This window comes from Podarcis melisellensis (assembly GCF_964234715.1).
Source record: "Podarcis melisellensis genome assembly, chromosome: Z".
Classification (NCBI taxonomy): Eukaryota; Metazoa; Chordata; class Lepidosauria; order Squamata; family Lacertidae; genus Podarcis; species Podarcis melisellensis.
The window spans coordinates 32,899,903-32,911,843 of NC_138547.1; the positions used below are offsets into that span (position 1 = coordinate 32,899,903).

The 11,941-nt window shown below is 45.2% G+C and overlaps 1 protein-coding gene across 4 annotated transcripts; it reads right to left on the reverse strand.

Annotated features, from left to right (window-relative positions):
- Positions 1-1,194: 1,194 nt before the first annotated feature.
- On the reverse strand, positions 1,195-7,795 carry LOC309361656 (uncharacterized protein). Of its 4 annotated transcripts, XM_081896735.1 has the most exons (6): positions 7,583-7,795; positions 7,079-7,230; positions 4,681-6,143; positions 3,653-3,781; positions 2,447-2,571; positions 1,195-1,690 (listed from the first exon to the last, which is right to left on the reverse strand). In XM_081896735.1, exons 2-6 carry the CDS (start codon positions 7,212-7,214, stop codon positions 1,675-1,677), a joined length of 1,869 nt encoding a protein of 622 aa, XP_081752861.1. In that variant the 5' UTR covers positions 7,215-7,230; positions 7,583-7,795; the 3' UTR covers positions 1,195-1,674. The 4 variants fall into 4 exon arrangements, with proteins under 4 accessions (XP_081752861.1, XP_081752862.1, XP_081752860.1 ...); XM_081896736.1 differs by lacking the exon at positions 7,079-7,230; XM_081896734.1 differs by having other exon boundaries at positions 7,079-7,795.
- Positions 7,796-11,941: the final 4,146 nt, after the last annotated feature.

Here is an 11,941-nt window from a genome sequence, read left to right on the forward strand (position 1 = left end):
TTGGCGTGAGTCAAAATGGGCCCATTCTCAAAGACTCTATGATGGGGGAAAGTCCATTTGATTCCCCTCCTTGTTACCAGTGTAGATCTTCACCCAACCCTTCTTCCCTGGCAAGGGGCATTTTGTGGTTCGCCTCAGGTGCCCAAATGTCTTGGGCTTGTGCTGTGAGAAGCACAACACAGCCTAGTCAAGGGTGGCTAAACTGTGGCCTTCCAGCTGTTGGACTCCAGCTGCCATCAGTCCTAGGCAGCGTAGCCAAAGGCAAGGAGTGATGGGACCAGTAGTCCAACAGCATCTAGAAGATGAGTTACCCACACCTGACTTAGAGATCAGTCTTCAGCACCAGGAATCTGTGGGCTTGTATATCATAATGTATGTTGAATTTCTTTTTTAAAAAATAAATGAGAGGGGGGATGATGGAAAGCATAAATGGGAATCCCTTTTTGTTTTGCAGGCTAGATGTTGCCCAAGGACAAAATGGTCCGGTGCCACATTCTCACACAAAAAATTCTTGTGAGCATGTAGCCACCTTAGCTCTTGGGAGAACATATTGAAATTAAATGTGGGTCTCATGTTGCAGATTTGGGTTAACCGGCCTCAGAAGCTTCAGAGCTGTGGTGAGGGAACTGTGTCCCTTCTGATGCTGTTGGACCTCAACTCCCATCAGCCCCAGCCAACATGGCCAGTGATGATGGGAGTTGCAGTCCAACATTGGGAGGGTCAAAGGTCCCCCTTCTCTGTGTTGGTGCATGCATGTGCATGTATGGAGGGAATGAGTGTCCTCTAGCCCTGACAGGGTCCTCTTGATAACATGCCATGTTAGGACAGAATGGGCACAAACTTTGCAGATCCTCCTCAGTGGTCATGGAACAAACGTTCCTCAGCATGGAACAAACTTTCCTCAGCAGGGCATAAAGAAGTCCTATTCTGCCCCATTTTTCAGGAGTGCTGTAGGAGTTCCTTGTCTGGGTCAGCTTTTACTTTGCTGGTTAGATAAGCATAGGAGAATTTTAATCTAGTGCCTTTGAAAAAAATAATTGGGCAGCAGTAGGGATGACACAACAGGCAGAATGTGTGGGAACGACTTCATGGGAACGTAAGCTAAGCTTTGATCTAGAAGGGAGGATGAGGTGACTGGGGAAGCAACACAGATGTACGACAAGCCACACAGTTTTAGTCAAACCCAACTTTTAATTGAAACTCAAGGAAGTAAACAAAATGATGGGAGAAGTAAGATAAACAAGGGGAAGGGAGCCCCCTTCCCCTCAGTACTGCTCTGCTTCAGACATAGGAAGGGTGTAGAAACCATTTTCTATGCTGTCTTCAACATGCCATTTGGTTAGACATTTTTCAAAAGGATTCTACAGTGGTATCTCGGGTTACATACGCTTCAGGTTACAAATGCTTCAGGTTACAGACTCTGCTAACCCAGAAATAGTACCTCAGATTAAGAACTTTGCTTCAGCATGAGAACAGAAATCGTGCTCCGGCGGCGCAGCGGGAGCAGGAGGCCCCATTAGCTAAAGTGGTGCTTCAGTGGTGCTTAACAGTTTCAGGTTAAGATCGGACCTCCAGAACAAATTAAGTTTTTAACCCGAGTTACCACTGTATTAACAAAATGGATTAGGCTCCCATCACACCAATCTACTGCTGAGAAACACCTAAACGTTGAGTTCAGCCAGACTGATCCCTGAAAGGAGAAAGAGAAACAGCTGTTCTGCATATGGACCACTAATAGAACAAGCAGCAAAAGCTAAACTGCAGAGAAGTTGGTGAACATTTGTGAGGGATTTTGTGGGCAAAAGACCAATTAGGGACTATGAAGGGTACTGAGAGGGCAGTTTGCTGCTGTTTAAAGGTTGGGCATGCATCAGTTTGGAGCTGCTTGGATTAAGGAATGGTGCCTTGCTCCATGTCTGGCTGCTGGCTACACTTGCCATCAGATCTTTTGCAATTCTGCAGTTGCCAGTGAGCATGCCTCTGAGTGCTCTTCCAAGCCTGCCATTCAACCAATGTTTCTCTTTGGCTTTTTCAGTTTTCTTCATATGGAAGGTCTTCTAGAAGTGCTAGAGAAACATGTTGAGGCATATTAAAGAACTGTGCCTCTTTGCCGACCCTTTATAGAAATCTGGGGCTGTGGGCACAACCTTTTCCCCCAAAGGTGCAATGTTCCAAGACCCTGAAATGGTCAGCTGAAGATGAGGGCATGGGGGTGTTTGTACACCTGCCTTCATTTCAAGGGGGCTTGAACAGGAGAAATAAGTGCTGGATTCTGCCCTTTAGTATAACTGATTATTCATTGGAAAAAGAAGGCAATGGGAGTACATTAACTAGCACAGCCTTTGCTAATGAGATGATTGACTGGGTGAGACTATGAAGCAAGTGCCATCCAAGCTGGGCTTGGCACAGTCTTAGGATGTTTTGTAGAGCCCAGCTCCCCTCTTACTCCATGGCGTTGTCGCAGCCATTCGGTGCATCGTCTTTCATGTCGAAAATGCTCAGAAATTCCTCTGAATGAAAATCAGCCAACTCTTCGTCCGTCATATTGAGGAATTGTTCAATGCATTCGGCCTATGGAGAGATGAAAGAAACTGATAAGGATGCATTCAGACCAATATGTTTTTTCAGTAGAAAAGACGGTAATGTCTGTGGGATTTTTCAGAGTGGTTATTAAACCGTGGTAGCTTATTCTCTCCCTCTGTCCCCCACATAACCATAGCATTAGTAACCATGCTGACAATTGCAACAGAACTGGGAGATTCACAGATTCACAGAATTGTAGAGCTGGGAAGGATCCTAAGGGTCATCTAGTCGAAATCTCAACACACAGCCCCCATCCCATTTGAAACCAGACTTACCCTGCTTACCTTTGCAAACGTGCTAGCAGTTGCTGCACCACTAGGAGACTCAAGTGGGCCATTTCAGTCCCATGTTAACAAGTGAGTAAGCTAAGCAAGAAGGGCTATATTGCCTCCAGGATGAGAGGAAGCCTACCTCTGTGTACCAGTTGGTTGCCGGATTGTGAGTGGGAGAGTGCTACAGCTTTCTTTTCCTGCTTGTGGGGTTTCCAAAGGCACCTAGCTGGCCACTGTGAGAACAGAACACTGGACTAAATAGACCTTTGATCTGACCCCAAATCACCTGCACTCTAATTGGAACCAGTGGTGAAATTCTTGCTGCTCATATTTCTTTTCTTATTTCAGAAATCATACTTTATTATACACAACTAATATAGCAACAACCCCCCCCCCAATATTAGGACAGCATATTACACTCTAAAAGCTAGTTTGAAAAGATCTGCAAAGCACATTACATCAACATATTAGAGGGATGTGTTCTACCACACTCATTCCAGAGTTTGGGGGTAGCTGCTGAAAAGACCTTGATGCTACTGCCAGTGATATTGCCCCCCAGCACTGGCCAGCAGCATTTAGCTGACCTTCTGTCACTGGTGCCACTGTGGAGTACAGGGAGGGAGGGGGCCATGAGGTGGGGGACTGGTGGGACCACAGGATTGGCCCCACCAGTGCAATTTGCACTGTTCTGACCTCACCTGTGATGGGTCAGGTAAGCACTGCCACCCCATCCTGCAGACTGTCGCTGCTTGCCTCTTTAATAGAGAGCTCAAAGAAGACAACATTGTTTGGCTTACGTCATCTTTATCCAGGTGTTCTTCTTCATCCTGGCCAGGACTGAAGCCCTCAGGTTGGCTGGCTGCTTGCTCGCTTGCTTCTGGCATGTCTACAACTTGTTCTGCTGCTGCTATAGGCATGCTGACCACCTGTAAACACAAAGGAAGATTTCAGAAAGTTTGCTGATCCCTCCTCAATCATGTGGTTTACATGGACAACATTCACATGGTGTCTGAAAACAGCTCCAGACACTACTAGCTGCACTACCTCTGGGCACTAAGAGCTGGGGGACACGCATGGGGAAAATAAAGGGCAGTTATTTGATTAGAAAAGCACACAGGGACATGGTCCACTGTCCCTTCACTGGAGGCAATTTAACTTCTGACTACCACTTCAAAAGAAATAAAGTGCCACTCCTGCTCCCTTGTCCAATCCATAGATTTTCCTGCCAACATCATGTAAAGGAGAGGTATGTTGACAGCTGGGGAAAGTTCAGGAGAGTACCGGGCAACAGAGGCAGAAGGGTGCATGACAGCTGGCCTGAAATCCCTGATACAATTTCCAAAGCTAGGAACTTAGCTCTCTCTAATGATATCTCACATTGCTGGGTTTCAGACTTTGCACTGCGAGCAGTTTTCTGCTTTGAAGGTGCAGGGCCTGCCAGAGTGTTTGCCTTTTCTTTCAGGGCAGAAGTTGGGCACCTGTGACAGGGACACCCCCCCCCCCCAGTAATCACTGGCCAAACTGGCTGGGGCTGATGAGAGCTGGAGTCCAGCAACACCTGGAGGGATGCAAGTTTCCCATCCTAGAGTCACATCTAAGTGATAGGTCAACCACTGTAGCCCCCCCCCCCCCGCGCTGCTCAGGAACAAAAAAGGATGGGGGTAATGATGAAAATTGCACCTACCCACTCCCATCTCCATTGGGAAATAAATCACTATACCAATCGTCTGGCCATGACCCTATGAGGCTGTTCATGTTCTGGCTCCAAGAATGTGTCTAGGAACCCATTAGGGAAAATGAAACAGCAAACAGTTACTCCACATACCTGTTGAGGTTCCTGCAGATCAGTTGCTGCCTTGCTCAAAGGTCCAGGACCTTGGATTTCTCCAGTCGTTGGCTCCAAGCCTTTGGGTTCCATGCCCTGGGGAGGCTCTATGGCTCTGGGAGCTATTCCATGAGGCTGTGTGCCTTGATTGTTCATGACTCTAGGTGGCTCCATGCTTCTAGAGAGCACCATGACCAAGAATTCCATCCTTCTGGCCTGTGTGCCTTGATTATTCATGGCTCTGGGTGGCACGATGCCTATAGGGAGCACCTTGACCACGTATTCCTTCCGTCTGGCCTCTGTGCCTTGATAATTCATGGCTCTGAGATCTATTCCATGAGGCTGTGTGCCTTGATAGTTCATGCCCCTAGGTGGCTCCATGCCTCTAGGGAGCAACTTGACCACGTATTCAATCCCTTTGGGCTCCATTCCTCTGGGCCTCATGCCTCTAGGGGGCTCCATGTCCCTCTCTCCCATCTCTCCCCTGCCTCTAGTGGGTGCCCTGTCCCTCACTCTGCACTCCATGACTTGAAATGTCATGCGTCTGGGCTCTCTGCCTCTAGTAGGCACCATGTCCCTCTCTCCCATCTCTCCCCTGCCGCTAGTGGGCGCCACGTCCCTCTCTCCCATCTCTCCCCTGCCTCTAGTGGGCGCCATGTCCCTCTCTCTGCGCTCCATGCCTTGATTATCCATGCGTCTGGGCTCCCTGCCTCTAGTGGGCTCCACGTCCCTCTCTCCCATCTCTCCCCTGCCTCTAGTGGGCGCCACGTCCCTCTCTCTGCGCTCCATGCCTTGATTATCCATGCGTCTGGGCTCCCTGCCTCTAGTGGGCGCCACGTCCCTCTCTCCCATCTCTCCCCTGCCTCTAGTGGGCGCCACGTCCCTCTCTCTGCGCTCCATGCCTTGATATTCCATGCGTCTGGGCTCCCTGCCTCTAGTGGGCACCATGTCCCTCTCTCCCATCTCTCCCCTGCCTCTAGTGGGCGCCACGTCCCTCTCTCTGAGCTCCATGCCTTGATTATCCATGCGTCTGGGCTCCCTGCCTCTAGTGGGCGCCACGTCCCTCTCTCCCATCTCTCCCCTGCCTCTAGTGGGCACCACGTCCCTCTCTCTGAGCTCCATGCCTTGATATTCCATGCGTCTGGGCTCCCTGCCTCTAGTGGGCGCCACGTCCCTCTCTCCCATCTCTCCCCTGACTCTAGTGGGCGCCACGTCCCTCTCTCTGCACTCCATGCTTTGATATTCCATGCGTCTGGGCTCCCTGTCTCTAGTGGGCGCCACGTCCCTCTCTCCCATCTCTCCCCTGACTCTAGTGGGCGCCACGTCCCTCTCTCTGCACTCCATGCTTTGATATTCCATGCGTCTGGGCTCCCTGTCTCTAGTGGGCTCCATGTCCTTCTCTTCTATCTCTCTGTGCTCCATGCCTTGGTATATCATGCCCCTGCCATCCATGCCTCTTCCACCTGCATTGAAGACAATTACACTTATACAAACAGAGCTGGGAGTTACCTGCCCGAGACCATGCAAGGAGCCCATGCCCACCTACTACAGGAATAGAGGAGCTTTGAATGAAGCTTCATGTATTTCAGACAGAAGTGGGCTCCCTTCAGGCAGAAGAAGGCAATAGGTGTAAGAGTGCAGAGACGCATTTCCTCACACACCCTTGGAAGCAGTGGTGCTGATTATGATGGCACAGGGGGGAATTTTTGGACCTCTTTGTCCTCCCATAAGGTCTACTCTCCCCAGGGCATAATGTTTAAGGAACTTAATAATCATTGCCTAAGATCTAGCAACTCAATCAAAATTGTCACTTTAAATGCTATCTCTTATTCATCAATATTTTATAATTTGGCACTTCCGAGCAGGCATTTATTCTGTTTAGATCCAATTATTAACAAAAATGTCTGCAGGGAATTTGCTGTTCTGCTAAGACGTTGCATTAGATAACAATAGGAATAAGAGTGTTTCTTTTTCTTGTGGATACATTTCCGTTTTATTTTATTGAATTTTTATTTTCTTTTTTAAAGTATGGATAGCATTATGCTTTACTTTTACAATCTCCATTGAGTTTAAGGAAAGTATGAGGGAACTAAAAATGGATTGCACCAGTCTGGTTTAACACCCTTTGTGCTTTGATTTTGTGTGTGTTTATAGTTTACAGGGTTCCTTAACCAGGGTGTTTCTAGGAAGTGTTTTTCAATATGATCCTCAGTAACATGGTATACCCTTTATAATTATTTATATTCGTTATTGTGCAGTATATTGTATGAGATACAGCATTGTTTATTTTAGCTACACTGCTATTTGTTTCATATATCACCCCTGCTGATGAATCCCTTACTGTGCTGTGATTTATACCGGCAAATGATCCTTCTCATTTAAGCCTGAAACCTCTTACCTTGGACATCCATCAAGGACACTTGACTGTGTTCCCTCATTGGTCCGCCACTTGTTACACGGGGTGGCGGTCCACGGGGGTCATAACCAGCCATGCCCTGCATGGGGGGACCCTGGTAGAGAGACCTCTGGTGCATTGTCCCGAGATAATACCTGCAGAAGAGGATGAGAAGCAAGGAGGCGGTGGGAGAAGACATCAGAAAATCTAGGGAGAGAAGACTGACAGCACAGAACTATTCCAGTTCAAGTGCATCACCTCTGTGCCACCACTTTGCTCAAGAAGCAACATGCACTGTCCTAAGTTCAGGCTGCAAAGGACAAAGTGCCGCCTTTGGGAAATTCCCCCTGGATGTCAATTCTGCCACTGAAATCCCAGTCATGTCCAGGAAAATCCGGGCGAATGGCAGCCCAAGCTTGAGAAGCAACATGCACTGTGCTAAGTCAGGTTGCAAAGGGGCATAGCTGTCAACTTTCAGATTTGAAAATAAGGGATCAGCAGCCTCACCTCTCCTGGGCACAGTCTACGGGATATCTAACAATCCGGAATAGCAGCGGGAAGCAGTGGGAAACGGTGCTGGAATAAGGGAATTTCCTGCAAAAAAAGGGAAGGTTGACAGCTATGCAAAGGGATTGTGTGTGTATCACATGACTGTTGTTTTGTATTCCCAAACCCACAAACACAGTACCGTGGTACCTTGGGTTACATAAGCTTCAGGTTATACACTCCGCTAACCCAGAAATAGTGCTTGGGGAAATTTGGGGAAGGTTGAAACTGTCATTTTGGGGAAGGATTAACACAATTAAGATGAATGTGCTTCCAAGGCTGATGTTTTTATTCCAAACTATCCCTATAATTAAAGGAAGCCGAATCTTTAAAGAGTGGCAACGAGTGCTCTCGAGATACATCTGGCAAGGAAAGAAACCTAGGATTCAGTTTAAACTATTAACAGATATAAAAGAAAGGGGGGGCTTCGCCTTGCCGGATGTGAAACTATATTATGAGGCGGTTTGCCTACGCTGGGTTAAAGATTGGGTAAAGTTAGAGAACAGGGAACTACTCGACTTGGAGGGTTATGATAACAACTTCGGCAGGCACGCCTACTTATGGCGGGATAAATGGAAGATACACAAGGGATTTGGGAACCATATTTTCAGAGGACCATTAATTGAAATATGGGAAAAATATAAAAATTTGTTGGAACCAAAAACACCACATGGCTTTCACCTCTGGAAGTTATGTGTGTGAAGACTATTAACATGAGAAGTAACTGGGCAACATATAATCAGTTAATAATTAAAGAAGACCATATGATCAGGTTAAAGAATATGTTTATGACTGGCTACACCATCTCCAGGTGAATCAGATGTTTAGGAAGGATCTTAAAGAAAGAGGTTATGTAGAGAAGGAATCCAAGTTTCAGACGGAGATTATAAACAAAGAAGAGAAAATTGTATCGAAAATGTATAGGATATTGTTGGATTGGAGTTTAGGAGATGAGGAAGTCAAGTGTGTGATGATCCGCTGGGCAAAGGACGTAGGACATAGTATACTATTCGAGGATTGGGAAAAACTCTGGAAGGAAGGATTAAATTTTACGGCGTGTGTAACGATAAAAGAAAACGTAATGAAGATGTTCTATAGATGGTATTTAACACCTATGAAACTATTGAAAATGTATAAGGTGGATAACAAGTGCTGGAAATGTAGGGTTAGTGAGGGTTCCTTCTACCATATGTGGTGGGAGTGTGGAAAAGTGAAACAGTTCTGGGAAAAAATCTATACAGAATTAAAGAAGATCCTAAAATATACGTTATCAAAGAAAGCAGAAATTTTTTTACTAGGCATATTAGGCCATGAGATAAAAAAAGAAGATTGTAGATTAGTGTACTATGCAGTTACAGCAGCAAGAGTAATGCTGGCCCAGATGTGGAAAAAGCAGGAAACACCAACGGTGGAGGAGTGGAGATCTAAGCTGTTAGATTATATGGAATTGGATAGACTTACAGGTAAAGTAAGATATATAAGAGACCAAAAGTTCACCAAGGATTGGGGAAAATATGTAGACTATCTGGAATCTATTAGTCAAGGGAAAATAACGCTAAAGGGATTTAGAGACGCACTGTGAAAGAATATGAGTTATTGTTTAAAGACAATAGGAGACTAAATAATGTATAAGGATAATATATACTAAGAAATATACATAAAAAGGTACAATGACAATATATACTAAGAAATGTGTAACTTAAAGTATTACTTCGAATGATTTTTGGGAAAGCTAAAGGAAGCCTTGAAAGCGAAGATCAGGTAATGTGGTTAATGTGAAAATTAAGTCTTTGTATACTTTTCCTATTTTCACTTTTCCTTTCTATTATTATTTGTCTGTGTAACACTTTTATTCTTATTTGTTTATATGTGTGTATATATATCTTTTATTTCTATGAAACAAAGCAATAAAAAATAATTGGGGGAAAAAAACAGAAATAGTGCTTGGGGTTAAGAACGTTGCTTCAGGATGAGAACAGAAATTGTACTCCGTTGGCGCGGCAGCAGCAGGAGGCCCCATTAGCTAAAGTGGTGCTTCAGGTTAAGAACAATTTCAGGTTAAGTACGGACCTCCGGAATGAATTAAGTACTTAACCCGAGCTACCACTGTAATCATAAAACCCCAGCATTCACGTCCTCCAACAGCAAACAACTCAATATGGCTAACCTGACCCAACAAGCTACACCCCCCACCCCCGCCACCCACACATACAAACAAGCCACACTGCAATCACCTGAATGCAACCAACCAAGCTCAACCCCTTAATCTCTTGCATTATCAATAAAAATAAATAAATAAATACATAAACAAAGGAACTACCCACATGATGCTGACACAAACCCCTACACTAATAAAAGGCAACAGAACAATACCCCCATCTCTTCCCCAACTGAAAGATGTCTATGACAAAGGTCTCTCACGCCAACTGTAAACAAACAGTGAAAAAGACTATGAAACGAAAGTGGAGACAACAGATGTACCATTCACTGTTGAGCTATTTGTTTTGTAACACAAAAAAACTTCCGTAAAAAGTTTTTTGAGAAAAAACACACAACAACCCAATTCAGAAATTGGTAATACCAAGAGAAAGGGTTACACAGTCTAGCAATGTCTTCCCGATATGCCAGTGATCAACCTGCAGGAAACCTTTTTGAAGAGTGGAGCATGCAAACATGGGAAACCAGCCCCCAGGTGGATCACTTCCGACAACTCAATCAGCAACACATGAGAACCGCCCAATGGTATTCTGCAAACACGCATCACCCCAATAAGCCCAACAATCTCCCTCCCTCCCTCCCTCTCTCATAAAGCTCCTGAAGTACTATACATTAGCTTGTGCAAATCACAACTCCCCCCCCCCCCTCATTATTTATTGTAAGTAATAAATATTAGTTGAACATTTAACATTCAATCAATCAACCTAGGACTTCCCCTCCATGGCTTCCCCAAAGTTCCAATTCTTACTGCATATTATATTTATTCTATGCCTTAGCTTCTTCACAAAAAAACTCCACCAGACTTTCCTCTGCAGTTTTTACTCAAATCCTACTTGCATTTTAACATGTTTCCATTGAGTTTTAAAAAATCTACATTTTCCGGTCCTCCTTAAAGTCAGTCTCTTTTGGATCTCTAATTTTCCAAGTCAAACTTGCCAGTTGTACACATTCTGTCAATTGCAGTTGCCATTCTGTTTTAGTAGGTACAGTCTCCTCAAGCCATTTTTGTGCATATAATATTCAGATCACATATATTCCCAACAAAATCAACTGTTAAAGCCAGCTATGTTTTTCATTCAGAATATGCTAGTGTCCTGATTCTTCCCAACCATTAAAATCCAGGCAGTGGACGAGGAGGGCAAAAGCACTCTCCAAGACCAGAAGCAGGGACCCTTGCTTTCAGATACTGTCAGTCATCAAATGGAATTTCTCCAGATGACACTGGGTGGCTCTCTCTTTTTAGAGGAGAGCATTGCTGAAGAAATAGCAAAGATCAAAACCTTAAGGTTACTCGGCTCTGTAAAAGATTCCCCTTATTGTGGGCTGGCACCACAATTTCCCACAAAGATAACTCTTACTGTTATTGAAAAGGACTAGTTTGGAATGAGGAAGGGAAACCCCTTTGAGATTTTAATTGCATCCCATAACATTGGTTGTGGCCAGCCTAGTTCTACATTCCAAGTCCCAAATTTTGCCCAGACTCACCAGAGCTTCAAGTAGCGAGACTTCTGCGCTGAGAACTGTTGGGAAATGCGAGAGGAGGTCAGGAATAATATTGTGTTGAATCAACTGCTGCATACGCAACCTTGATTCAAAAGAAGTGGCAAAGCATGATTGGCTGCTTTTTCTACCCCATGGTATCTCCAAATGTTGTTATCTGTTACAAAGCTTCTCCATTCTGTTCAAGGATGTCTGGTGTAGCCTTGTTTTTATTCCATCTAACTTTTTGTCCTCAGTGCAAATGATTAAATTATTTTGGTTTCTTCCAGCTGCTCTGGGTGACAGAACTAGGGGAAAGGATACCCTGCCTTGCCTCAAAGAGTCCAGGGTTTTTTCCCGCTCACCCAGCCCTGCACAACACCACTTGTGAGGCCGCTTACTGTATGTCAAGAGATAGCAAGTGGCACAAAGTCACCCAGGGAGCTTCATGGATTTCCTCAGTTCTAGCCACCACAGCACACTGGTTTTCAGCCTGTTTAAGGAATGTAGAAAGTAGACCCCCTCCTCCAACACAACAGCAATCAAACCACTGACATGCAAGCAATACAGTGTTCAGATCTGCACATAATGCTAACCCTTGGATTCTTTAACAAACTACAAGCT

Bases quoted from the DNA above. Each gene is read 5' to 3' on its own strand.
- LOC309361656 (XM_081896734.1), bottom strand. From the start codon at position 7,274: ATGTCTTCTCCCACCGCCTCCTTGCTTCTCATCCTCTTCTGCAGGTAT. The intron at 6,144-7,078 runs GTAAGAGGTTTC...TCTTCAATGCAG, and splicing joins GTCCTTGATGGATGTCCAAG to GTGGAAGAGGCATGGATGGC. The intron at 2,572-3,652 runs GTAAGCCAAACA...ATCTCTCCATAG, and splicing joins AACACCTGGATAAAGATGAC to GCCGAATGCATTGAACAATT.